Source organism: Pituophis catenifer, unplaced genomic scaffold, assembly GCF_029215685.1.
Source record: "Pituophis catenifer annectens isolate HBS135680 unplaced genomic scaffold, rPitCat1.0.hap2 SCAF_10, whole genome shotgun sequence".
Taxonomy (NCBI): domain Eukaryota; kingdom Metazoa; phylum Chordata; class Lepidosauria; order Squamata; family Colubridae; genus Pituophis; species Pituophis catenifer.
In genome coordinates this window covers 21,589,322-21,613,581 of record NW_027256890.1, presented here as the reverse complement: position 1 = coordinate 21,613,581, position 24,260 = coordinate 21,589,322, and the positions used below count along the sequence as shown (strand labels likewise).

General features: G+C 44.1%; 1 protein-coding gene across 2 annotated transcripts in view; it reads right to left on the bottom strand.

The window, feature by feature from the left end:
* The window catches only part of CAPN1 (calpain 1), a 35,748-nt gene that overhangs the window by 4,643 nt on the left and 6,845 nt on the right, over positions 1-24,260 (bottom strand). For both annotated transcript variants that reach the window (XM_070951213.1, XM_070951214.1), the window contains exons 2-19: positions 20,384-20,680; positions 18,670-18,739; positions 15,696-15,814; positions 13,719-13,852; positions 13,343-13,511; positions 11,716-11,799; positions 10,300-10,385; positions 9,812-9,886; positions 8,510-8,670; positions 7,927-8,102; positions 7,409-7,420; positions 6,330-6,541; positions 5,483-5,522; positions 5,172-5,237; positions 4,559-4,616; positions 3,872-3,936; positions 2,689-2,757; positions 674-752 (exon numbers count right to left, since the gene is read on the bottom strand). In XM_070951213.1, the coding sequence (XP_070807314.1) occupies positions 674-752; positions 2,689-2,757; positions 3,872-3,936; positions 4,559-4,616; positions 5,172-5,237; positions 5,483-5,522; positions 6,330-6,541; positions 7,409-7,420; positions 7,927-8,102; positions 8,510-8,670; positions 9,812-9,886; positions 10,300-10,385; positions 11,716-11,799; positions 13,343-13,511; positions 13,719-13,852; positions 15,696-15,814; positions 18,670-18,739; positions 20,384-20,650 (1,942 nt within the window). In that variant the 5' untranslated portion in view covers positions 20,651-20,680. The remainder of the gene's footprint in view (positions 1-673; positions 753-2,688; positions 2,758-3,871; positions 3,937-4,558; positions 4,617-5,171; positions 5,238-5,482; positions 5,523-6,329; positions 6,542-7,408; positions 7,421-7,926; positions 8,103-8,509; positions 8,671-9,811; positions 9,887-10,299; positions 10,386-11,715; positions 11,800-13,342; positions 13,512-13,718; positions 13,853-15,695; positions 15,815-18,669; positions 18,740-20,383; positions 20,681-24,260) is intronic.

Below are 24,260 nucleotides of genomic sequence, written 5' to 3'. Positions count from 1 at the left end.
CTATGCTGCCCATCTCCCTAGGGACTCTGGGCGGCTTACAACAAAAAAATTACAACTCTGGGAGTTGTAATCCACCCACCTTAAAGCATGCTAGTAAAGGAATTCTGGGAATTCCCTATCTGAAAGCATGCTGGCTGGGGGTTTCTGGGAGCTGAAGTCTACCCAGTTTAAAGCATGCTGTCCAGGGAATTTTGGGAATTGAAGTCCACCCATCTTAAATCAAGTTGGCTAGAGAATTCTGGGAGTTGAAGTCCACTCAGTTTAAAGCATGCTGGCTAGGGAATTCTGGGAATTGAAGTCCACCCATTTTATAGTTGCTGAAGTTGAGAATCAGAGAGTGAAGACACAGGATTAATAGGAAGAGACCCAATTCAAGTTCCCCACTTGATTGGGTGATGTGGGGCCAAACAGACATTCCTAACACAACCAACATCACAGGACTGTAATAGTCTCACCTGTGGAGTTTCCTGGAGCTCTCACAGAAAAGATAGGATTTAAATGCAATGGATTGAATTACAGTAAATTAAATTAATCCTTGTCCTCCAATTGAAAATCTTGGCAGGGCTTTTATTATTACTGGGGGTTTTTTTAGCCCTCCTTGAGGATTAGTCTGCTGCACAGGCAGCCGAAAAATGGAAAGAAAGCCAAATGGTCCAAGAAACGGGCGTATCACCTGCAGACTCCAGAGCCATTCGCATTTCGTAGGAACTCATGCTTCCCGATTTGTCCAAATCAAACTTCCGGAAGACTGCCTGAAAAGTTTTTAAAGGGAAGACAAATGAGAGGGAAGGGGATTCTCCAGAAATTCAACAGCAATAAAGGAGCTTATTACAGAGAGAGAAAAAATAAATCAAATATACACAGAAAATCTACCTACGAGGATCAAACCCCAAATCTATACCAGCTCCATAGCTCTCTTCTTCCCTGCCTTCCAAATCAACATGTCTGAAACATTATAGGGTTTCCTGCCTGAGCAGGGGGTTGGACTAGAAGACCTCCCAGGTCCCTTTCAACTCTTGTTATTCTGTTAAACCTACTCCATATTTACCTAATAGCTCTATCTGCACTTGGGACCCACATATCCCATGTTGCGAACATCAGTCTTTCTTGTGGGGAAAGTACAGATAGTTCTCGATTTACAACCATTTGCTTAGTGACCGGAAGCATCGCGGTGATACAGTCAGGGAAATAGCGGGTTCTGACGAGCTCCGCGAAATCCTGGGCTGACAAACTGCTGCTGAGGAGTCTTCGGACCGGAACCATCTCTTAGGGACGGGGAAGAAGGAGAGACACCTCGGAAGACCAAGAGGAACAGGCAAGTTCCTCGAAGGTCAGAGGAAACTCTATCCAACTCAGCTGCGTGGGGGGGGGGGCGGCCATTGTGAATATTCTTAAAAAGAGACTGAAATTTACTCCACAGTTGTTCTTACTGGGTATAACTACGGACTGTACAGTTGCAGAGACTAAATTGATTTTGAACTTGATAACAGCAGCAAGATTGTTGGTAGCACAACACTGGAAGAAGGACTTTTTGCCTACTATTGATGACTGGATATTGAAAGTAACTAATTTAGCTGAAATGGCTAAAATTTCAGCATATCTGAAGGATCACACACAAGAAAGGTACATACAGGACTGGAGAAGATGGATTGATTATATACAAAATAAGTATCAGACCAAAAAATATCAAATAGCTTATGAATGATTTCTTTTATTTGTATAAGCGTTATATAAGTGATATTAGAAGTATTATGTTTAAGAAATAGGATTTTATATATGGGGGGTTAAGAAATTTTTTTTTAGGGGTGTTAGTTTAATGATTGGTTATGCAATTTAGTTTATTGTTAAAGGTCAATAGAAATACCTTGTGTTCTGCTCTGGGAAGTCGGGGAGGGGGAGGGGGGGTTGGGAGGGGGGGTTGTGGGGAAATTGTGTTTGTTTTAAAACTTTTTCAATAAAAAAAAATGGCTTTGCAACTGGCATGAACTTATGACGGTTGCAGGGTCATGTGATCCCTTTATGACCTTCTGACCAGCAAAGTCAATGGGGAAGCTAGATTCACTTAACAACTGTGTTACTAACTTAACTGAAAGGTCATAAAATGGGGCAAAACTCACTTCACAACTGTCTCGCTTAGCAACATAAATCTGGGGTTCAATTGCGGTCGTAAGTCAAGGAGTACCTGTATTTACAGCTAAGAGCCTGACACGACAGCTGGCAAACAATAAGCCTCTAAGAGAAATGACCTATTTTGCATGATGTCCATTCTTCAGATCTTGATCTGTTGCTTGCAAACTAGCCAGATTCCATTAGCCAAGAGGAAATTCTAGCTTGTTTGGAAGCAACCAACAAGGATCCACAATTCAGGCATCGAAATATACTTTTGTTTTGTGTAAGAAGCTGCATACGCTGCAATGCTTGATTCATTTTGAATCAATCAGGAGAGCCCATGAATGATGGCTTATTGTTACATGTGAACAATGTCCATTGTTTAGGAGATAAGAAAAAAACAAACAAATCCACTAAACAAAACCATGCTGATAACTTTGCTGAAAAACAAATAAATACTTTGCTGAAAAAGTCATAATATCTTGAGAAGGATATTATTTTAGCAGTCTATGAAATGCAAACATAGTTGCACAAATATCCGTTTGCGCTTTTAAACCAGCTGAGCGGATGGAAACTTACCAGATAGTTTTTAATCTTAGTCCAAAGGATATTAAATTCCACTAAGCCGAGTTTTCCATTCCCATCTTTCTGATAGATGGAGGGACTGTTAAGGAAACATGCTTGAGAAAATTCACCCCTCCCTTCCCAACCATTCACTTACAAAACCACAGGGGGAAAAAAAAATTAGGCAAACCTATGGCACGTGTGCTGGAAGTGGCACACAGAGTCATCTCTCCAAGCACACGAGACATCGCCCGCTGCTGTTCTGGGTTCCAGCGTGCTAGCCAGATTCTTTTCACGCATGTGGGAGCCAGTGATGGGTTTCAAATTTTTTTACTACCGGTTCTGTGGGTGTGGCTTGGTGAGAAACAAAGAGGAGAAAAAAGAAAGAAAGGAGAAAGAAGAAAGAAAGAAAGAAAGAAAGAAAGAAAGAAAAAGAGGAAGGAAGGAAGAAAAGGAGAAAAGAAAGAAAGAGAGAGAAGAAAGAAAGAAAGGAAGGAAGGAAGAGGAAGAGAGAAGAATGAAAAGAGAAAGAAAGAAAGGGGAAAAAGAAAGAATGAAAAGAGAAAGAAAGAAAGGGGAAAAAGAAAGAATGAAAAGAGAAAGAGAAAGGAGAAAGGAGAAAGGAGAAAGAAAGAAAGAAAGAAAGAAAGAAAGAAAGAAAGAAAGAAAGAAAGAAAGAAAGAAAGAAAGAAAAGGGAGAAAGAAAGAATGAGAAGAGAAAGAAAGAAAGAGATGCGACTTCCCCTCGCCCTCCCCTCCCAGTCACTCCTTGCCTGGCCTGAGAAGGTAAGGGCGACAGCGGGGGATGGAGAAGCGGCAGAGACAGAGAGATACAGAGAGAGGGGGAGAGAGGGAGGGGAGAGAGAGAGATGTCAAAAGGATTTTGTGGTTCCCGGTGTTTTTTAAAAACTGGTTCTCTGCCCTAATGACCGGCTGGGTAGGCGTGGCTAGGGGAGGGTCATGTGACTGGTAGAAGTGAATGACATCGAGTTGGCCACGCCCACCCAGCTTTTGTGGCTCCCGGTGTTTTCTTTTCTGTGGGAAAACGGGTCCAAATGGCTCTTTTGAGTATTTAAGGTTGCAGACCCCTGGACTAGATGACTTCCAAGGTCATCTTCCAACTCCTGTTATTCTGTAGTTCTGCAACTCTGAACTGACAAACGGGCCCCCCTTTCTCACGCTGTGGAAAATGGGATACATCCATCAGGTTCACCATACTTCGGCAGGACTCCAAGCTGAATCCTTTGGTGCGCAGGTCTTTATCTACAATTTACAACGGAGAAAGAAAAGACAATGATTTTATCTATGTCTCCATATATATATATGGAGTCCTCGACTTACAGCAGTTCGTTTAGTGACTGCTCAAAGTTACAACGCCACTGAAAAAGGCGAATTATGATCGTTTTTACAAAATTCGGCCACTTGGCAATTGACTCATATTTACGACGTCTGCAGTGTCTCGGAGGTCACGTGATCTCCTTTTACGACCTTTGGACAAGCAAAGTCAACGGGGGAAGCCAGATTCACTTAACAACCATGTCACTAAGTTAACAACTGCAGTGATTCGCTTAACAACGGTGGCAGGGAAGGGGGCAAATGGGCAAAATGGGGCAAAACTCACTTAACAAGTGTCTCGCTTAGCAACTCTATTGTGGTCGTGAAGTCGAGGACTACCTGTATATGGATCAACTCAATACTCCTGCCGCCTATTTTACCCACAACAACCCTGTGAGGTGGGTTGGGCCGAGAGCAGTCTTCGCCACTTCCCCAAGTTTTCCCCCAGGATTTGCAGCAAAACAGATTATTTTTCTCTTTTATTAATGCAACTGTTTTATTAAAAAAAAAGAATGGCCATAGAGAGGTGAAATGCTATCTTGGCACTTACGTTTTCCAATTATCCTATTGAGGATGGTTTGCAGTTCTCGTGGGCTGATCTCCATATCCTGGAAGGGAAAGGAAATTAGATGAAATTATCATGTGTGATGTTGGAAAAGGAGGATTTTAAAGCGTGTATCTGAACAGGCCTAGATGAGGAGTTCCTGCCTCACAATCAGGAGGGCTATGAGTTCGATCCTAGGTCAGAGGCAGATATTTTTTTCTCTGGGCACACTGAGAATTTATCTGCTGAACAAAACTCCACTCTGGCAACAGGAAGGGCATCCGGCCAGTAAAACACTCTGCTAGCTGCATTCAGTTGCCCAGAATCCACCTCGCAACGGATTATAGGGTCGTTAAATAAAGATGATGATTAGAATCTCTCTCGCTTTAACTAGAAATGGTGTAGGGTCTCCTGCTTGGGTTGGACTAGATGACCTACAAGGTCCCTTCCAACTCTGTTAATCTGTTAAAGATAATTAAACACCAGCAAATCCAAGCAGAGGCAAAATGACCTCCCACCTCTTTCTCTCTCCTTTCACTGCTGCCAGCTCAATTTTTAGTTTTAATTCTTTCATTTTTTTTTTTTGAATTTGTGCTGTTTCTCATCTTCGCGTACTTACCGCCCCTGCCAGCTGCTTAAACAGCTGTTTAAAGCCTTCGTCGATCTCACTTTCTGAAAGTATTTTCTAGAGAAATGGGGAAAAGGAGATGGGCGTCAGAAAATGAGGACCGGAATTTCCCAGCCAGCTTCCGATGAATAAAATCAACGGCGGAAGCCGAATTAAAAACCCTCCATCTTATTTCAAGTGGATCGTTTTGGAAATATGTCTCCCTATGAAGGAATTTCTCCTTCCAATGGAGAAGGGAAATTTATTTTCTGCTACTGAATTCCCTCAAATACAGAGAAAAAATTGTCACCGGAAGCTTCTACCTCATCAGGAAGATTGGCTTGGATCTGATCATCCATCTCCCTACGGACGGAAATAAATTAAAAATAGAAGAAGAAGAAAATGACACTTAGAAATAACCTCCTCGAAAAACAACAGCCTAAAATACAGGCAGTCCTCGTTTTACGATCATAACTGAGCCTGGAATTATGGTCATATAAACCATGCTGGTCATTAAGCAGCTCATCAAGAGACTGATCTGATTTTAGGACAATTTTTTTTGCAGAGGTCGTTAAGCGAACACCGTCGTTGTAAGGTGAACATCACAATAAAAAAATTGTCCGCCATGGGCATTTTTTTGCAGAAAAACCAGAAAAAAAAAAAGCTGGGTTTCCAGCAAAAAAAAAAATTCTAAATCGCAATCTCGTGTCTGTAGGATAGCTGTAAATTTGCTTAACGGCCAAAAATATGATTACATGACTGCAAGGGGTGGACTTTGGCAGCCGTCAGAGCTTTGAATCCAGATCATAAGTACTTTTTTTTGGGGGGGGGGGGTGTCTGAATGGTTGTAATTGGTTGTAAGACGAGGACTACCTTAGCAAACAGGCAATGAACAGGCAATGAAAAGGAACAAGCTTACACTCCTGTTTTGAGATGAGAAACGCACAAACTTTAGTGAAAGCCACTAAACTGGGTTTAATGCTGGTAAAACAGAACAAACACAAACCCCAAATCCAGAATCCTCCCTTAAGAATCTTAGCCTAAAAGATTCAAGTCTGACTTATAACAAAAGATACTTTATCAGCCAAACCATTAGAGTTTTCTCAAGCCAAGCCTGATTTCAACCAACTAGTTTTTGTTATTAAAAAGCCCTGGGAAAGGATGACTTACACCGTCCCGGCTTTGTTCTCTGAGAACACACGAAGTACGAAGTCTCCTTCCTTGTTGGGCTCAAAAGTCGAAGGGACCACGATATATTCACCAGGGGGCAGCCTGAAACGAGTGCTCACTTCCCGCAGGTTGATGAACTGTTCCGATCGGGCCCGGGAAGAGTTAGAGAGGAAGAAATCCCGCTTCAGATGGACGGACGGCTGCCCCTTGCACTGCCAAGAAAAAAAAGAGGAATTGAGATTTTTTTTTAAAAAAATCCATTTTGCCAGAGATTTCCTCCCACTGAGACCCCCAGGAGATCAAAAGGAATCCAGAAGCCAAGACTTGCCTGCAAAGCTGGAGATCTGTCAATAATGAGTAGGTGACTTTAATGAGACAGATCGGTTTGGACATTCCTTAATCTGGTTTTCAATTAAAACCATGAGGACTAGCATCTTAGTTCTTTTTTTTTGAAGTCACGGGCCACAGCCCAAAATTACAGGTAGTCCTCGATTTACGACCACAATTGAGCCCCCCAAAAATTTCCATTGCTAAGCGAGACAGTTGTTAGGTGAGTTTTGCCCCGTTTTACAACCTTTTTTGCCACAGCTGTTAAGTGAATCACTACAGCTCTTAAGTTAGTAACCCGGTTGTAAAGTGAATCTGGCTTTGGGAATCATGACCCCGGGACACTGCAACCATCGTAAATATGAACCAGTTGCCAAGCATCCGAATGTTGATCATGTAATCACGGAGATGCTGCAACCGTCATGTGCGTGAAAAACCACAAGTCACATTTCTCAGTGCTGTTGTAACTTTGAACGTTCCCTAAATGAATGGTTGTAAGTCGAGGACTACCTATATTGGGAGGCCAGGAGACTACCTATACCCCATTCAGCAAAAAGACTGAACTAGATTTAACTCAGCAATTGCTCTTTATTTGAAGCAAAAGAATCTTAGAATCCCACTTTTATTCCTTGGCGTCTCCAAGCTGGGGGAAAAGATTCATTGGCCTGGAATCCTGCAAAAAAATTCTTTACTGCCATTGGGACCCAGAGGCTTGAACCCATGACTATGCCGGCTGTTCTTTGCAAACATACCTCCGGGGGCACCTGGGAAAAACAGAAAAAGAAAAAAAATCAGTGCATTTCCAAAGAGGAATCATCCCAGTTCAGAGGGACTTCGAGGAAGGGAGGTGGGGAGAACCCAGGGGTGGGGCCGCTGGGGGTTCGCAGGGGTTCAGGGGAAACCTCTAGCTAAGATTCTGTGCACTTTGGAGAACCCCCAAATCCCACTCCTGGCTGGCCCCACCCACCCTGCCCCTCCCCTCCCCGGAGTCCCATTTTGGATGCAGGTAAGTGCAGGGCGCGTGCGGAGACTTGGGGAGGGCGAAAAAACGGGCCTATCGGAAGTTTCCGGCCTACAGAGGGCCTCCGGAGCTTGGGGAGGCTGTTTTCGCCCTCCCGGAGGCTCAAAGAAAGCCTCCGGAGCCTGGGGAGGGCAAAAGTGCCCCCTCCACCGTGGTGGTAGAGGCCACGCCCACCCAGCAACCGGGCAGAGAGCCCATTGCTAAAATTTTTGAAGCCTACCCCTGGGAGAACCCCTTTGGGGGTCTTACCTCGTAGACGGCAAAACCGATGGTCTCCATGTCCTTCCCGAGCCGCCTCTCTTTGCGACGGTGTTTCTGCATCAGGGCCAAAAGGAAGCTGCAGCCAGGCTCTCTCCGCCCATCCTCGTCGTCGTGATCAATCTCGTCAAGGCGGATTTTAAACTGTGGGTTAATCCAGAACGTGGCTGCAGGAGGAGAGAGAACAGAAAGGGAGAAAAAAAAATGGAAGAAGGCCAGCGCGGAAGATTGGCGCGGTCAGGCATTGGCCAGGGCCCCTTAACGTGTCTTGCATATGGGTAGTCCTCAATTTACGACCATAACGCACCTTGGAAATTGCAATGGTCGTAAAGCAGGACACAGTCCTCAGTTTACAACCATACTGCACCCTGGAAATTACGGTCCTGTTGTAATGGTCGTAAAGCAGGACAGCAGCCCTCGATTTACAACCATAATGCATTACAGCTCCACTGGCCGCCGGTGGGCCACAACATTTATAAGTAACTCAAAATGGCAAATATATCTAATACTCCTTCCTCCTCCTGGTAGGTTGGGTTGGGCTGGCAGAATTACTTCCTCTACCACGGGAGATTACCTGGGAAATTCCTACAGCCCCCAGCTGTGCTCCCCCGTCGCCAGGTGCCATCATACAGCGTGGTGTTCCACTTTCGGAATTTGCGAGCCTTCAGGGCATCAGGGGTGAGGTTGCAGATCTCGAGGCGGGAAAACTCGCGGAGGAAATCTTGGAAGGACATCCTGCAAGCAAAGGTAAAGAAGCAAATTCCAGAGTTGGGTTTTGAAGCGTGCAAAGTTACAATAGGAGAGCAGAACCCGTAGGCTTCAGATCTTTTGTCGAGGAGAGGCAGAACTTGGGAATGTCCCGATAGTAGAAAAATAGAACCCCTCCCCCACAACAATAGAGATTTTTTTTTTCAAATGATTCATGCATTTATATTATTTTTTTTTAGAAAAAAGAACTTTCTTGCCCACCATCCAAGGCCAGACATCTCAACCCCGGTATCATTGATCCATCTCATTGAAATAAAAGTGTTATCACTTTTCCACCCGCCCACCCACCCCACCCACCCACCCACCCACCCACCCACCCATCCATCCATCCATCCATCCATCCATCCATCTATCTATCTATCTATCTATCTATCTATCTATCTATCTATCTATCTATCTATCTATCTTCTATCTATCTTCTATATCTATCTATCTGTATCTATCTATCATCTATCTATCTGCCGATCTATCTGCCTATCCATCCATCCATCCCTCCATCCACCCAACCCAACCCAACCCAACCCCCCCACCCCCCCCATCCATCTATCTATCTATCTATCTATCTATCTATCTATCTATCTATCTATCTATCTATCTATCTATCATCTGACTATGTGTCTGCTTGCCTATCTATCCCCATCTATCTATCCCTATCTATCTATGTCTGTCTGTCTATCTATCTATGCATCCATCCATCTTCCCTTCCCTTCCCTTCCTTCCCTCTCTTAGTCCTCCCTCCCATCATATCTTTCCTTCTTTCCTTTCCTTTCCTTTCCTTTTCCTTTCCTTTCCTTTCCTTTCCTTTCCTTTCCTTTCCTTTCCTTCCCTTTCCTCCTTTCCTTTCCTTTCCTTTCCTTTCCTTTCCTTTCCTTTCCTTTCCTTTCCTTTCCTTTCCTTTCCTTTCCTTTCCTTCCCTTCCCTTCCCTTCCCTTCCCTTCCCTTCCCTTCCCATTTCAATCTGCAAAGTGACTCCAGGCATCTTACAATAAAAATAATAAATATTAAAATAATATTAATAGTAGATACAAAATAAAAAAACTAATCTTCCCCATTAGTTTTTAAATTTAAATAAAACCTTTGGTTAAACTCAGATAAAAGTCAGACCTACCAAAACTCCCCATCCTCCATTTTCACTCTCAGCTGCTGCCCCACAGCCGGCTCCACTGCATTCCACTCTCCAGAACTGTTAAAAAAAAAAAAAAAAAAAAAACACTCCTTAAATTCACCAGGAAACAAGCCAGATTTTAGGCAGGCTGAGGGTTTTGTTAATGAGGCTGGCAAGAGTTCAGGGTGTGCATCCAGAAAATGCTGAGAGCTTTTTTTGAGAACAGGTAGGGAGGCCACAGAAAAACATTTGATTGATAAGCTCTGAATTGGTCTATTCTGGTGTTTCTCCACCTTGGCGGTGTCAAGGTGGAGAAACACTGGTTAATCGTTCTATTTTAAGACCGGGGAACTTTTATGGAAGTGAATGAAACATGGATAATTCTGCTTCATTCATTCTGGTGATTTTATTCTCTCTAAACCGGGCAAGGCCACCTCACAACAAAGGATGATGGGAGTTGTAGTTCACCAACTCCAGGACGGCCATTTCACCTGTCGCTCCATGCTCCTGTCCATTCTACCTCTCCCCACGGGTTTCGTATCCGGATCAGGCTGACGCGCTGTCCTCGGAAGTTGATCTGTCGGAAGGCAGAGAGATTGTCATGAGTCACTGAGTTCCCATGAAGCTGACTTCGCGGTGGTTTTATATAATGAAACTAACGGCCAATCTGAGTCTTAAGACAGCGTGGTAACCGGAAACCAGAAATGAGCAAGTTGATGTCTATGCACCACGGTGGCGCAGTGGTTAGAGTGCGGTACTGCGGGCTACTTCTGCTGACTGCCGGCTGACTGCAATTTGGCAGTTCAAATCTCACCAGGTTCAAGGTTGACTCAGCCTTCCGTCCTTCCAAGGTGGGCAAAATGGGGACCCAGACTGTTGGGGGCAAGAGGCTGACTCTGTAAACTGCTTAGAGAGGGCTGTAAAAGCACTGTGAAGCGGTATATAAGTGCTATTGCTATTGAGAGCTGAGTGCAAATCTGAAAACAGAGTGGGCTGCCTCCTAGTGCCAAACAATAAATTCAACATGATTTCTGAGAAAATCATGTTACAGGTAATCCTCAACTTACAACCTCAGTTGGGACCACAATTCCCATTAAATTAAATTAAATTAAATAACTTTATTGTCATTGTACGTGTATACACAGTATACCCATACAACAAAATTCACTTAACACCCAAAGACCAGGTCCAACACACATAACAATCCCCAAACACCCCCCCATCCACCCACCACAAATTCCCCACCTTTAAACCACCCAAACATCCACACAACAGACCAAGTAATGCTGTCCAACAGCTCACTGATGGTGGCCCTTTAGTTCATTGCTAAGCAAGGAGGCTGTTAAGTGAGTTATGCCTGATTTTACAACCTTTTTTTGTTGTTGCTACGGTCGTTAAGCAAATCACTGCAGTTCTTAAGCAAATCGCACAGTCGTTCAGTGAATCTGACTTCCCTTATTAACTTTGTTTGTCGAAAGCCAGGTGAGAAAGTCACACATGACCTTGGGATGCAGCTGTAAAATACAATTTACAGTTGCCAAGCGTCTGAATTTTGAGCGTGGGACCATGGGGATGCTGCAACGGTCATAAGTGTGAGGACCGGTCCTAAGTCACGTTGTTTTCAGGGCGGTTGTAACTTCAAATGGCTGTTAAATGAATGTTGTAAGTCGAGGACTATCTGTACATGGCATGTGATATTATATTTCTGTAGGAATCCAGTCTACCATGAATTCCTTATCTCCCGCTAATTTCCCTTGGCTGTTAGTAGTTCAGGTTCTCATAGAGAACTTAAGCTTACGATAAAACTTTATACCCATTTGAACGGTCTGGATCTCCTGATTTCGCTGGCACTTGACATTATTCTCCGCTTTCTAGTATGGTTTTTATGACAGCTCAACGGTTCTTACCTGCTCAGCTCCGGTGAGGGAGTAAGCATGGCCCTTCACCAGCTTCTTGAAAGTGACCGCTTCCATGTCAAATGCACTTGTGATCTGGAATTCAAAGAGGGAAGGAAGAAGAGTTAGAAGAAGAGGAAAAAAGCTACATTATAAATGTTGAATGCCCTCAAAGAAGTGGAATGGAGCTACAGGCAGTCCTCGAGTTACAACCGGTCACTTAGTGACTGACTGAAGTTACGACAGACTTCCACGGCATTTTGCTTAAGGACTAGTTGTAAAAATCAGGTCAGTCGTCTGGATGTCTCGATTTAAGACCATCACGAGTTATGACCGAGATGAGTAGGCTCCATCATGGTTGTAACTCAAGGACTCGCTACAGAAGTCCATCTGTTAAGCTCTGGTTTTAGTACAGCCTTTCATATTTTAATCTGTGTAAATTTGATGTGTCAATGTTTTAATTATATTTACTTATAATAATTATAATTATTACTTATAATTATTATAAGCCGCCCAGAGTCACCTTGCATAAAAATTTAGTAAATAATAAAATAATGAGAGCGGGCATCAGAATTTCATTTTTTAAATGTGTGCCAGTGTATTCACAGAAAAAAGTAACAATAAATCTTATTTTATGTTATTTTTATCATCTGATCTCATCTGTCTTATCGTCTTATCTTACTCTATCTTTTTTTATTATTATTATTATAAATTTTTATTATAGTTCAAAAAAACAAAAACAAAAACAAACGTATAATAGTTTTTCTATCATGGTGTAACTTCACCAAAATATCTATGTATATATACACACCAATAATCAGAAAGTAAAAATAGAAACTATTTACATATTCCTATATACAAATTTACATTTCCAACACATATTGATTACCATAATTATACCATCATCTATAATTATAATCCAACATTATCCTTTATCTCTCTCCTATCGTTTCTGGATCCAATCATACCACATGTTCCAACTACTATAAAAATCTTACTCTATCTTGTTATCTTATGTTATCTTATATTATTTTATGTTATCTTATGTTATCTTAGCTTATGTTATATTATGATACGTTATCTTATCGTCTTATCTTCTTCCATCTTCTATCTCATCTCATCTCCTCATCTCATCTTAATCTTGCCTTACCTTAATAGTACATAGTAATAAAGCTTGCCAAGTATCCAATGACTTAGGGCAGTGATGGCTAACCTTTTTGCCGTCGTGTGCCAAAAGCGGGGGAGCGCGGGGTGGTCGTGTGCCCGTATGCCCGCAACTCATAATTCAATGCCTCCCCGCCCCCGCACATGCGTGCATGACCCCCCCGTGCTTCCCCCATTTTTTACACGCGATGGCAAAAAGGCTACTGGTGGGTCCGGAAGGCCCATTTTTTGCCCTCCCCAGGCTCCAGAGGTTTTCTTGGAGCCTGGGGAGGGCGAAAATGGCCTTCCCCACTCCCCTGGAGGCTGGAAATAGCCCGTTTCCCAACTTCCGGTGGGCCCGGAAGGCCCAAAAATCAGCTGGTCACGCGTGCCATAGGTTCGCCATCATGGACTTAGGGAGTCCACCCACATGTGCCCCTCTTGCTGAGATGCCCAACTTTAAGTGAAGGCGACATGACATTCCCGATATACTCACGTCAATGGAGCATCCCATAAGAGATCCTCTCTCCAGGCCTTTCAAAATGATCTGAAAGAGATCGCTGGGAGGCTTCCGAAGATCGTACCATTCGGTCACCCCGCCTGTAAAGTCCTCAAACCCTTCGGAGGTGCTTCCGCCAGATAAGGCCTCATAGCAGCCATTCAACCTAGGGAGATATTGAGTTATAGCCTTCGATCCTATTGCAATTCTATGGTGATTTTTATCTCGCCCCCAGAAGCCAATTCTTGGCAGAGAGAGAGAGGGTGGTGGGGGGGGAAAGAATGCCAAATCTTCTGACCTGCTCAGATCAACTCTGAAACAGTTTTCCCTCAAAAATAATAATAATTAAAAAAAAAAATGAAACGATACGTACTTGGCATAAGCTTTTTCGAGCAGGGCGCTCCAGAACTCATTCCCTTCGGCAGAATGAACAAATACCAGCTTGCCATCTTTCGTCGGGAGCAAATCGTCCACCACCACTTCTATCCATTCGCCAAACTGCCAGAGCTGTTTTTCGGAAGACCAAAAGAAGTCAAGAATCCTAAATTTACGGTCAGCCGTACTCAGCGGCTGCTCTATTAAGGAAACTTGCGATAAGAGACCACAACTGTGCAAACATCAACAATCTCGGCTTTTTAAAGTGCCTTCAGTCCATACAGGTAGTCCTCGATCTACAACCACAACGGAACCCAAATTTTCTGTTGTTAAGTGATATTTGTCCCATTTTATGAACCTTCTTGCCACCGTTGTTAAGCGAATCACTTCAGTTGTTAAGTTAGTAACGTGGTTGTTAAGTGAATTCGGCTTCCCCGTTGATTTGGCTTGTTGGAAAGTCACAAAAGGGGATCGCGTGATCTTGGGATACAGCAACCGTCATAAATAGAAGACAGTTGCCAAGCGTCTGAATTTTGATCATGTGACTACTGGGATGCTGCGAAGTTTGTAACTGAAATACAGTCCTAAGTCACATTTTTTCAAAGCCATTGTAACTTTGAATGGTCACTAAGTGAATGATCGTAAGTCAAGGACCAGCTGTAGTTTTTCTCACTGTTTTTTTTGGGGGGGAAATGTTTTTTCAGTTTTATTCCTTATACACATAATATAAAATGTACATTTTCTTGTAGAAATTCCCTCTTCCTGGACTTAAAAGAGTTCATTGGCAGGGTCTTTGTTTTTTCTATTTTTTAATTTTTGGGAGGGAGATATACTTTTTGCATTTTTTTATTGCTTGGTTGGATATTTTGGGCAAACACCTGGGTTTTGGACTAGTGAGTTTTTATTTTTGCACTGATCTGGTTTTATCTTTTCTTTTTTTCTATCTTTCTTTCCTTTTTTCTTTCTTTCTTTCTTTCTATTCCCCCCCCCCGCCCCCTATTTTTGCCCTTTTGGGCTGCTTGATTGTTCTTGGCTTTTTGTATGGTTTATGGATCAAATCTATGTGGATTAGGGCAGTGGTGAAATTAAAATTTGTTACTACTGGTTCTGTGGGCGTGGCTTGGTGGGGGGGGTGTAATGTGACTGGGTGGGCGTGGCCAACTTTTAAAAAAAAACTCTTAAAAGTATTTTTTTTACAACCTTAAGAGGTTGCAGAAAAAAATGCTTTTGAAAGCCTCTGACAATCAGGCAACTCAGCTGGAATCGTCAGAGACTTTTCAAAGCATTTTTTTTACCACCTCTTCGGCCAAGAGGTTGTAGAAAAAAATGCTTTTAAAAGCCTCTGACGATCCCAGCTGAGCCGCGTGATCATCAGAGGCTTTTTTTTTTTACTTTTAAAAGCATTTTTTCAGCCTAAGAGGTTATAGAAAAAATGCTTTTAAAAGTAAAAAAAAAAGTCTCTGATGATTGCATGGCTCAGCTGGACATGGGGGGGGGGAGGGCAGGGATTTTTGCTACCAGTTCTCTGAACCACCCGTCGCCATCGCTACTGGATCAGGTGATCCGGTCCGAACCGGGAGCATTTCACCCCTGGATTAGGGTATCAAGAACCTGAAGAGTCTGATTGGGCATTTTGAATTTAAAGAAATCAAGTATTTGGATTATAAAACTGGGTAGTAAAATCTGGGGGAAAAAAAAGATGAAGAAAACAACACAACCTCTATCATCACCCTTAATATTAAACAACGCCTGGTACTACTGTTTTTCTCACTTCAAAGGTGATGGGGAAATGCATTGTCAGACTCGCAAGACTCTGTCAATGGAACGTTACAATGAATATAGAGCTATGGACCTCCTGGTTATAATTCTTCTCTGGACTACCTCGTAGGGCTCATACACCCTGCTTGTATTTCAAAAAGAAAAGGGGAAATGAATCCGTGGGACCTGGAACAAAGGATTGGAGAGAGTATTTTACCTGGAAGTGGAAGATACCAGCATATCCGTTCTGGAAGCTTTGTCCATGAGGGACCACGCGATGGAGAAGGGGATCGTTCAGCGTGAGCGACGCAATGGCAGCTAACAGCCAGCAATCCCCTAGTCAGAGAGAGCGATACCAGAAAATTCAGCCTGCTATCCAGAAAGGATCCATAAAAATTAGAACACAGAATAACAGGCTTGGGAGGGAGGTACAGATACAGATTAACAGAGGTGGAAGGGACCTTGTGGGTCATCTAGTCCAACCCCCCCACCCAAGCAGGAGACCCCACACCATTTCTGACCAATGGCAGTCCAGTCTCTTCTTGAAAGCTTCCAAGGATGAAGCTCCCACAACTTCTGAAGGCAACTTCTGTTCCATGGGTTGATTGTTCTCACTGTCAGGAAATTCCTCCTTATTTCCAGGTTGAATCTCTCCTTGATCAGTTTCCATCCATTCTTCCTTGTCTGGCCCTTCGGGTGTTTTGGAAAATAGCTTGAGCCCCTTCCTCCTCTCTGGGGCAGCCTCTCAAATATTGGAAAATGCTCTCCTGTCTCCCCCGGTCCTTCTCTTCACCAGACTAGTCAGGCCCAGTTCCTGCAACCGTTCATCGTATGTTTCAGCCTCCAGTCCCCTCATCATCCTGGTTGCTCTTCTCTGCACACTTTCTAGAGTCTCCACATCTTTTTTATAGTGTGGTGATCAAAACTGGATGCAGCACTCTAGGTGTGGCCTTACCAAGGCTTTATAGAGTGGTGTTAATACCTCCCTTGATCTTGATTGTATCCCTCTGTTAATGTAATTTAGGATTGCATTGGCTTTTTTTGGCTGCAGCTGCAGACTGCTGTCTCCTATTTATCTGGTTGTCCACTAAGATTCCAAGATCCCTCCCACAGTTCCTGCTCTTAAGGTAACAGTAACAGAGTTGGAAGGGACCTTTGAGGTCATCTAGTCCAACCCCCTGCTCTAGCAGGAGACCCTATACCATTCTGGACAATAGCTGTACAGTCTTTTCTGTCCAGTGATGGAGTACCCACAACTTCCGAAGCTAAGTCGTTTCATCCCTTTTTTGTTTTTTTAATCCTCTTCTTTCTTAGATTCCTATCATGTCCTTGATTTAGGACCATAATTGAGCCTGAAAGCACAGTCGTGCCAGTTGTTCAGCTGGACATTATGTAACCGACTCATTTTTACAACACTGTTTTGCAGCAGTCCTTATATGAACCCAAATTCATGGTCCACAATGGGACTTGAGTTTTTTTTATTTTCCAGAAACCAGAAATAAACATCAGTTTCTGGGGGGAAAAAAAAACAACCCCTCCATTTACAGCCATTTGCAGTGTCCTGCAGTCGTATGACTACAATTTACAAATTGTTTTGCGGATGAGCCATTTGCTTAAGGATCGCAGTATTCGCTTAACAGCCACTGCAAACATGGCCGCAAAATGGGACACGGTTTATGCGGTAACCCTTTTAACGACCGGCACAACTTATGACTGTAATTCTGATTGTAAATGGAGATCTATCCTTACTCTAAACCCGGGAAATTAATATAGATTCACACAGATAAAAAGGCCTAATTTTTTGTATACAAAAGATCGCGGGATCAATTCTTGACATCTCCAGACGAGACTAGATAAACTAAAATAATAATAAAATCCACAGGGCTCCCATCAATCAAGAATGCTGGGCTGCAAAAAATTTGCTTTGTTGACTTTGGTTGCAACCTGATTCACACGCACCTTGTCAGTTTGGAAAGGCTGTGCTGTTTGAAAATCAATTGTGGTTTATTGGACACACTACACTTCTTAAGCCAAGCTGGTTCTACATGTATGATGCATCATTCAATTAGTTTGCAATTTTTCCGGGCCCGCAATCGGTCGGGAGGACTATAGAGGGATGGTAGAACTGCCAACCATGTCTGGAATTACTACAAGCCGCAACCTGTTCCTTAGCCCCAAAGTTGGCTTGGTGCCTCAGGGTGGAGTGGCAGCCAATTGAGAGAAGGGCATGGAAGCAACCAGAGGGGAAGAAAATTTCCTATAACTGCTGGGGCCAGAAGCAATGGGTGGAAGCTGCTCAGAGGTAGATCCAACCTGGAACTGAGAAGAAATTTCGTGACAGTGTCTCTAGAAGTTGTAGGTGCCCCAACACTGGAGGTTTTCAAGAAGAGATTGGACAGCCATTTTGTCTGAAGTGGTATACAGAAGGGACCTTGGAGGTCTTCTAGTCCAACCTCCTGTACAAGCAGGAGACCCTACATCATTCTGGGTATGTCTAGTTTGATGAGATGAAGGAGTAGGGGAGACATGATAGCAGTGTTCCAATATCTCAGGGGCTGCCACAAAGATGAGGGAGTCAAGCTCTTCTCCAAAGCCCCTGAGGGCAGGACAAGAAGCAACGGGTGGAAACTAATCAAGGAGAGAAGCAACCTGGAATGAAGGAGAAATTTCCTAACAGTGAAAATAATTAACCAGTGGAACTGCATGCCACCAGAAGTTGTGGATGCTCCAACGCTGGACGTTTTTAAGAAGAGGTTGGATAACCATTGGTCTGAAGTGGTGTAGGGCTTCCTGCCTAAGCAGGGGGTTGGACTAGAAGACCTCCAAGGTCCCTTCCAACTCTATTCTATTCTATTCTATTCTATTCTATTCTATTCTATTCTATTCTATTCTATTCCCTATCCCTATCCCTATCCCATTCCCTATCCCATTCCCTATCCCATCCCATCCTATTCCTGACAAATGGTTGTCCAATCGCTTCTTAAAAGCCTCCATTAATGGAGCACCAACAACTTCTGGTGGCAAGTCGTTCCACTGGTGAATTGTTCTCACTGTCAGGAAATCCTTCCTTAGTTCTAGGTTGCTTTTCTTAAGCTTTTCTGCTCCCATCTGATTGGAGTAAAAAAAAAAAAAAACACAGAAAAGGGCCCAGGGATGTGGAAACCCATGTGGCTGCAGGTCTCGCCACTCACCCAGAGCTCCCTGACAGACGTCGGTCCGTGTGGCGCCGTCTACAATGAAAAGTGGGTTTCGGCACATTTCCTGAAAGATTCAGAGAGACAAAGCTGTTAAATGGCGGAAGAACTTGAGAAGGCCAGCAGGGTGTGAAGGCTACATCAGGCACCATTTTAGCCCTAAAGGGGTCAGCTGGATGCCCTCAGGGAGCGCCCAAGCCTTCCCCTGCAGCCAGCATTGACCACCTCCTGTCTCTGATCCAAGAATTCATCCACAGGCCATCCGTATTCATAGCTTTCAGGTAGGCTAGATCGTGCCTGAACCTGTCTAGTCACTTTTCAAATGACAGACAGTCCCTGACTTATAACTCATTCGTTTAATGACAGTTTGAAGTTTGCAACGGCTATGGAAAAAGCGACTTTAAAGTTACGACTGTCGGCCGACCCCTGTGGCCCCATGGTCCACAATCTGGATGCTTGGCAACCGGCTCAGATTTAAGAATTTTGCGGTCGTGCGATCGTCATTCGCAACCTTGAGACGACCCAGGACAAGGGATTTGCTGTTAGGGGTTCGCAGGGGTTCGGGAGAACCCCTAGCGAAGATTCTGGGCAGTTCAGAGAACCGCAAAATCCCACTCCTGGCTGGCCCTGCCCACCCCTCCCCTTCCCTCCCCTCCCAGGAGTCCCCACATGGCCTATTTTGGATGCAGGTAAGTGCAGGGTGCGCACGGAGGCTCGGGGAAGACGAAAAACGGGCCTCCCGAAAGTTCGGGAAGGCTGGAAACGGGCCCATTTCCAGCCTCCAGAGCAGGGGTGAAATGCTCCCGGTTCGGACCAGATCGCCCAATCCAGTAGCATCAGTGGCAGGTGGTTCGGAGAACTGGTAGCAAACATCTCTGCCCCCCCCACCCCATGCCCACCTGAGCCGTGCAATCATCAGAGGCTTTTTATTTTATTTTTAAAAGCATTTTTTCTACAACTTCTCCCGCCGAAAAAATGCTTTTAAAAGTAACAAAAAGAGCCTGTGATGATCGCGTGGCTCAGCTGGGATCGTCAGAGGCTTTTAAAAGCATTTTTTTCTACAACCTCTTCGGCCGAAGAGGTTATAGAAAAAAAATTGCCTTTAAAAGCCTCTGACAATCCCAGCTGAGTTGCCTGATTGTCAGAGGCTTTTAAAAGCATTTTTTTTTTACAACTTCTTCGGCCAAAGAGGTTGTAGAAAAAATGTTTTTAAAAGAAAAAAAAGCCTCTGCCGATCAGGCAACTCAGCTGGGATCATCAGAGGCTTTTAAAAGCATTTTTTCTACAACCTCTTCAGCCAAAGAGGTTGTAGAAAAAATGGTTTTAAAAGTAAAAAGTAAAAAAAAAAAAAAAAAAAGTTGGCCACGCCCACCAGCTGCATTACCCCCCCCCCAAGTCACGGCCACAGAACCAATAGTAACAAATTTTACATTTCACCACTGCTCCAGAGGGCCTCCGGAGCCTGGGGAGGCCATTTTTGCCCTCCCGGAGGCTCAAAGAAAACCTCCGGAGCCCAGGGAGGACAAAAAACCCCACCACCATCACTGTGGTGCAGGAGGCTGACTAGGCCACGCCCACTCAGCAACCAGGCAGCGAACCCCTTGCTAAAATTTTTGAAGCCCACCCCTGCCCGGGACCCCTCAAAAGAAACAGACTTAAGAATTTTTTTTTTTTAGATGAATTTCTGCATCCTTAAAAATTCAAAACTCACCGTTGGACGTTTCCACTTGACTCCGTAGGTCTTCGAAGAATTCGGCCCCAGTTCTTTGAAACCCAGCGAAGAGGCCGTGGCAGGGAAGGTTTCGTCCCTGAAGAGGCTCCCATTCTGCAGGCATTCGCTGCGGAGCCTCTCAAAATCCTGACCCAAGTACTTGACTGCGTTCTCATGTTTCCCCAAACCCAGTTCTTTGGCCCGTTGCTTCTGGACTTGAGCCGAGACCCCGGTGCAATAAATTGGGACGATGATCTCTTCCGACATCTTGGTGGATTATCCAGATAATCAAATTCCCTGAAAGAGGTAAGAGAAGAGATTCAGCCTGACTAGGTGGCTCGGTGGCTAAGCTTGTCGATCAGAGAGGTTGGCAGTTCGGCGGTTCGAATCCCTAGTACAGGTCTCCTGCATGAGCAGGGGGCTGGACTGGATGACCTCCAAGGTCCCTTCCAACTCAACAGAGTTACATTCTACTTGGTAGGAAAACTGTCGATTGCTCGGTACAATATGGTGTCTATATGTTCAAGCCTCTAGTCCTCATGGTTACTGGAAAGAAATCGAAAAACGTAACTGCACAGAATATCCAAAATAAAGACAGGGAGTTTTATTAGGTCGCAGACAAATCATGCACACACACACACACACACACACACACAAAATGACGGAATTTATTATGGCCTCGGATCAGAAGTCAAAAAAAAAAATATGGACGGTCCTTGACTTATGGCCATATTTGGGATCAGATCGCTAAGCGATGCAGTTAGTAACCATGGCTGGAGTTGAACTGGAGATAAGAATCAAATCCTTTGATTTTTACTGTGGGTTGTTAAGCAAAACCCATGGTTGTTAAGCGAACATACAGTTGTTAAGTGAACTTCAGCACTGTAGGGGTTAACATGATTTATGACTTAATTTTCGGGTCAGCGGAGCGATTTAAGAGTTCAAACAAGCTCTGACTTGATGCGTCTATACCCCACTGTGGAACCTCAGCCTGCTGTTGTTAAATAAACCACAGTGACTTAGCCCCAGCCACAAACCATGGTTTATAAAACAGGTCTGCCTCAAAATCGCTTTATAAACCAGCCACAGGATGAAAGTCTGCCAGTCTGTGAAGATCAGATTATTAAATTAAGGAGTTGGCATGGTGACTGCTGCTGTATTAAAGGCGTCTACGTGTTTAGTGAAGGGAACATCTGTTTTATATAAGGATATGTACTTCAAAATCCCGGAACTTCCCTAGAAAAACTTGAAATTCAGCACTATAGCCTCACGCAAGTCGATGGGAGTCCCTAAGGAATTTCAATTGTTGAATTTAGGTCATTCCAAAGAGTTCCCTTCCCTCCTTTCTCCTTTCATACACGAAGAAAATAGCAGATATTACCGGAACGAAGGATTAAAAAATAATAATGACCAAATCTTGCAATGGCGGGCAAAAAAATGAATTTCCTTCCTTCCTTCCTTCCCTCCTTTCCTTTCCTTTCTTCCTTTCCTTTCCTGCCCTCTTTCCTTCCTTCCTTCCTTCCTTCCTTCCTTCCTTCCTTCCTTCCTTCCTTCCTTCCTTCCTTCCTTCCTTCCAAGTTTCTGGCCCTCATGATTGCGAAGAAGGGGGACAAGGCTTAGGAAAATCTGAAGAGAGAAATCGGGGCCTGGAGGATAGCTTTGAAATCACACCAAAAAAAAAAAAAAAAAAAGCCGAAAGTTGGTTCCATAGGCTGAGATCTTTTATTGTTTTTTTTAGGAAACTGACCGGATTCAGTCCAGATCTTTTCAACCAAACGTGGAACCCGCTGGTGCTGGTTTCTCCCGTTAAATGCCACCTGTTGCATCCTTGGCATTCCAGTTTCCAGACGTCAGAAGCCCAAAAGGACATCGCACAGGGACACACAAACACACTCTCTGAATTCCTGCCTGCATGGCTATCCCTGTCGAACAGAAGCCAAGGGGCTGATCATTTTTCCTGCCGGCTCTTAATCTGTCTCAGAAGCTTTTGCGGGGGTCCAAGATCCCTGCCACAGAGGCTTGGGAAGCGAAGGAAAGATTGTTTTGCTGGTCCTTGTTTTATGACCATTCGTTTAGCGACCGCGCCAAGCAGCATTGGGGGAAAAGGGGGGGGCTTGTGACCATCGTGGCATCCCTGCCGTCACGTGATTGCAATTCAGGCCACGTCCCGGGGTCACGGGATTGCCATTGGCGACCTTCCCAGCCAGCTTCCAACAAGGAAAGTCAATGCGGTAAGCTGGATTTGCTTAACCACTGTGTGATTCACTTAACAACTGCGGGGATGGGCTTAACAACCATGGCCAAAAAGATCATAAAATTGGGTGAGATTCGTTTAACAATTGCCCTATGGGGTGAGAGGTTGATGAAGCAGTGTAGAAGATTGACAAGGGTAAGCAAACTTCCTTCCTTCCTTTCTTCCTTCCTTCCTCTTTCATCCCTTCTTTCCTTCCTCTCTCCCTCCTTCTTTCATGCTCCTTTCTTTCCTTCCTTCTACACTCCCTCCCTGCCTTCCTCTTCCTTCCTTCCTTCCTTTCTTTCTTTTTCTTTCTTTCATGAAGAAGCTTCTTGGATAAGAAGTGAAACAGCTTCAAAGAAAAACCAGAAAGTCCAGTTGCCTCTTGGAAAAAAAAAACACCTTTGGGACAATCACAAATATCCTTGCTTAAAGGTAAAGGTTCCCCTCGCACATACATGTTAGTCGTTCCCGACTCTAGGGGGCGTTGCTCATCTCCGTTTCAAAGCTGAAGAGCCAGCGGTGTCCGAAGACGTCTCCGTGGTCATGTGGCCGGCATGACTCAACGCCAAAGGCGCACGGAACGCTGCTCCCTTCCCACCAAAGGTGGTCCCTATTTTTCTACTTGCATTTTTTACCTGCTTTCGAACTGCTAGGTTGGCAGAAGCTAGGAAAAGGAACGGGAGCTCACCCTGTTACGCGGCACCAGGGATTCGAACAGCTGAACTGCCGACCTTTTCGATCGACAAGCTGTGCATCTTAGCCCCTGAGCCACCTTGCTTACCCCTACATAAAAAGAAAGAAGCGAACATGAAAACCTCAAGCCAATGAAACGTTATTTATTCCGCTTTACTGCATCTAGGGAAAGGCCTTGGCATCTCTGCACCAGTGTTCATCCACTGTGCAGAATTCATAAAAAGGAAAATGCCAGGTGAGCATAAAGGTGTGTTCTATTTTGCATTTCCTCCAGCTAAGGAGAAGGAAATGATCTACTGGCTATTTTGGCCGCTTCCCAGAATAACCCCGGGCAAATGTAAAAATTGCAGTGGTCAGTTTTAATGTGTGTGTATGTGTGAGAGAGAGAGAGAAAAAAATACATAGCAAAGAATTTTATTTTATTTTTTAATCAAACCTAGTTTAGGTGTGTTTTGGAACCTTGAAGAAATTATGTTTCTTGTAGCTCAGCATAGCAAGGTCATCCCCTTCCCTGCCCAAGTGGAATTTTATAGAATAACAGAGTTGGAAGGGATCTTGGAGGTCATCTAGCCCAACCCCCTGCTCACACAGGAGACCTGTACCAGGGATTCGAACCGTCAAACTGCCGACCTTTCTGATCGACAAGCTCAGTGTCTTAGTCACTGCCCTTAATATGCTCATCGTTACAGCCAGTCCTTGACTTACGTTGGTTTGAAATGGCATAGGATTTCCTGCTTGAGCAAGGGGTTGGACTAGAAGACCTCCAAGGTCCCTTCCAACTCTTGTTATTCTATAAAATAAGCAGGAAATCCTATGCTATTTCGAACAAATGATTGTCCAATTTCTTCTTGAAAACCTCCAGTGTTAAAGCACCCATTCCACTTATTAATTGTTCTAACTGTCAGGAAATTTCTCCTTAGTTCTAAGTTGCTTCTCTCCTTGATTAGT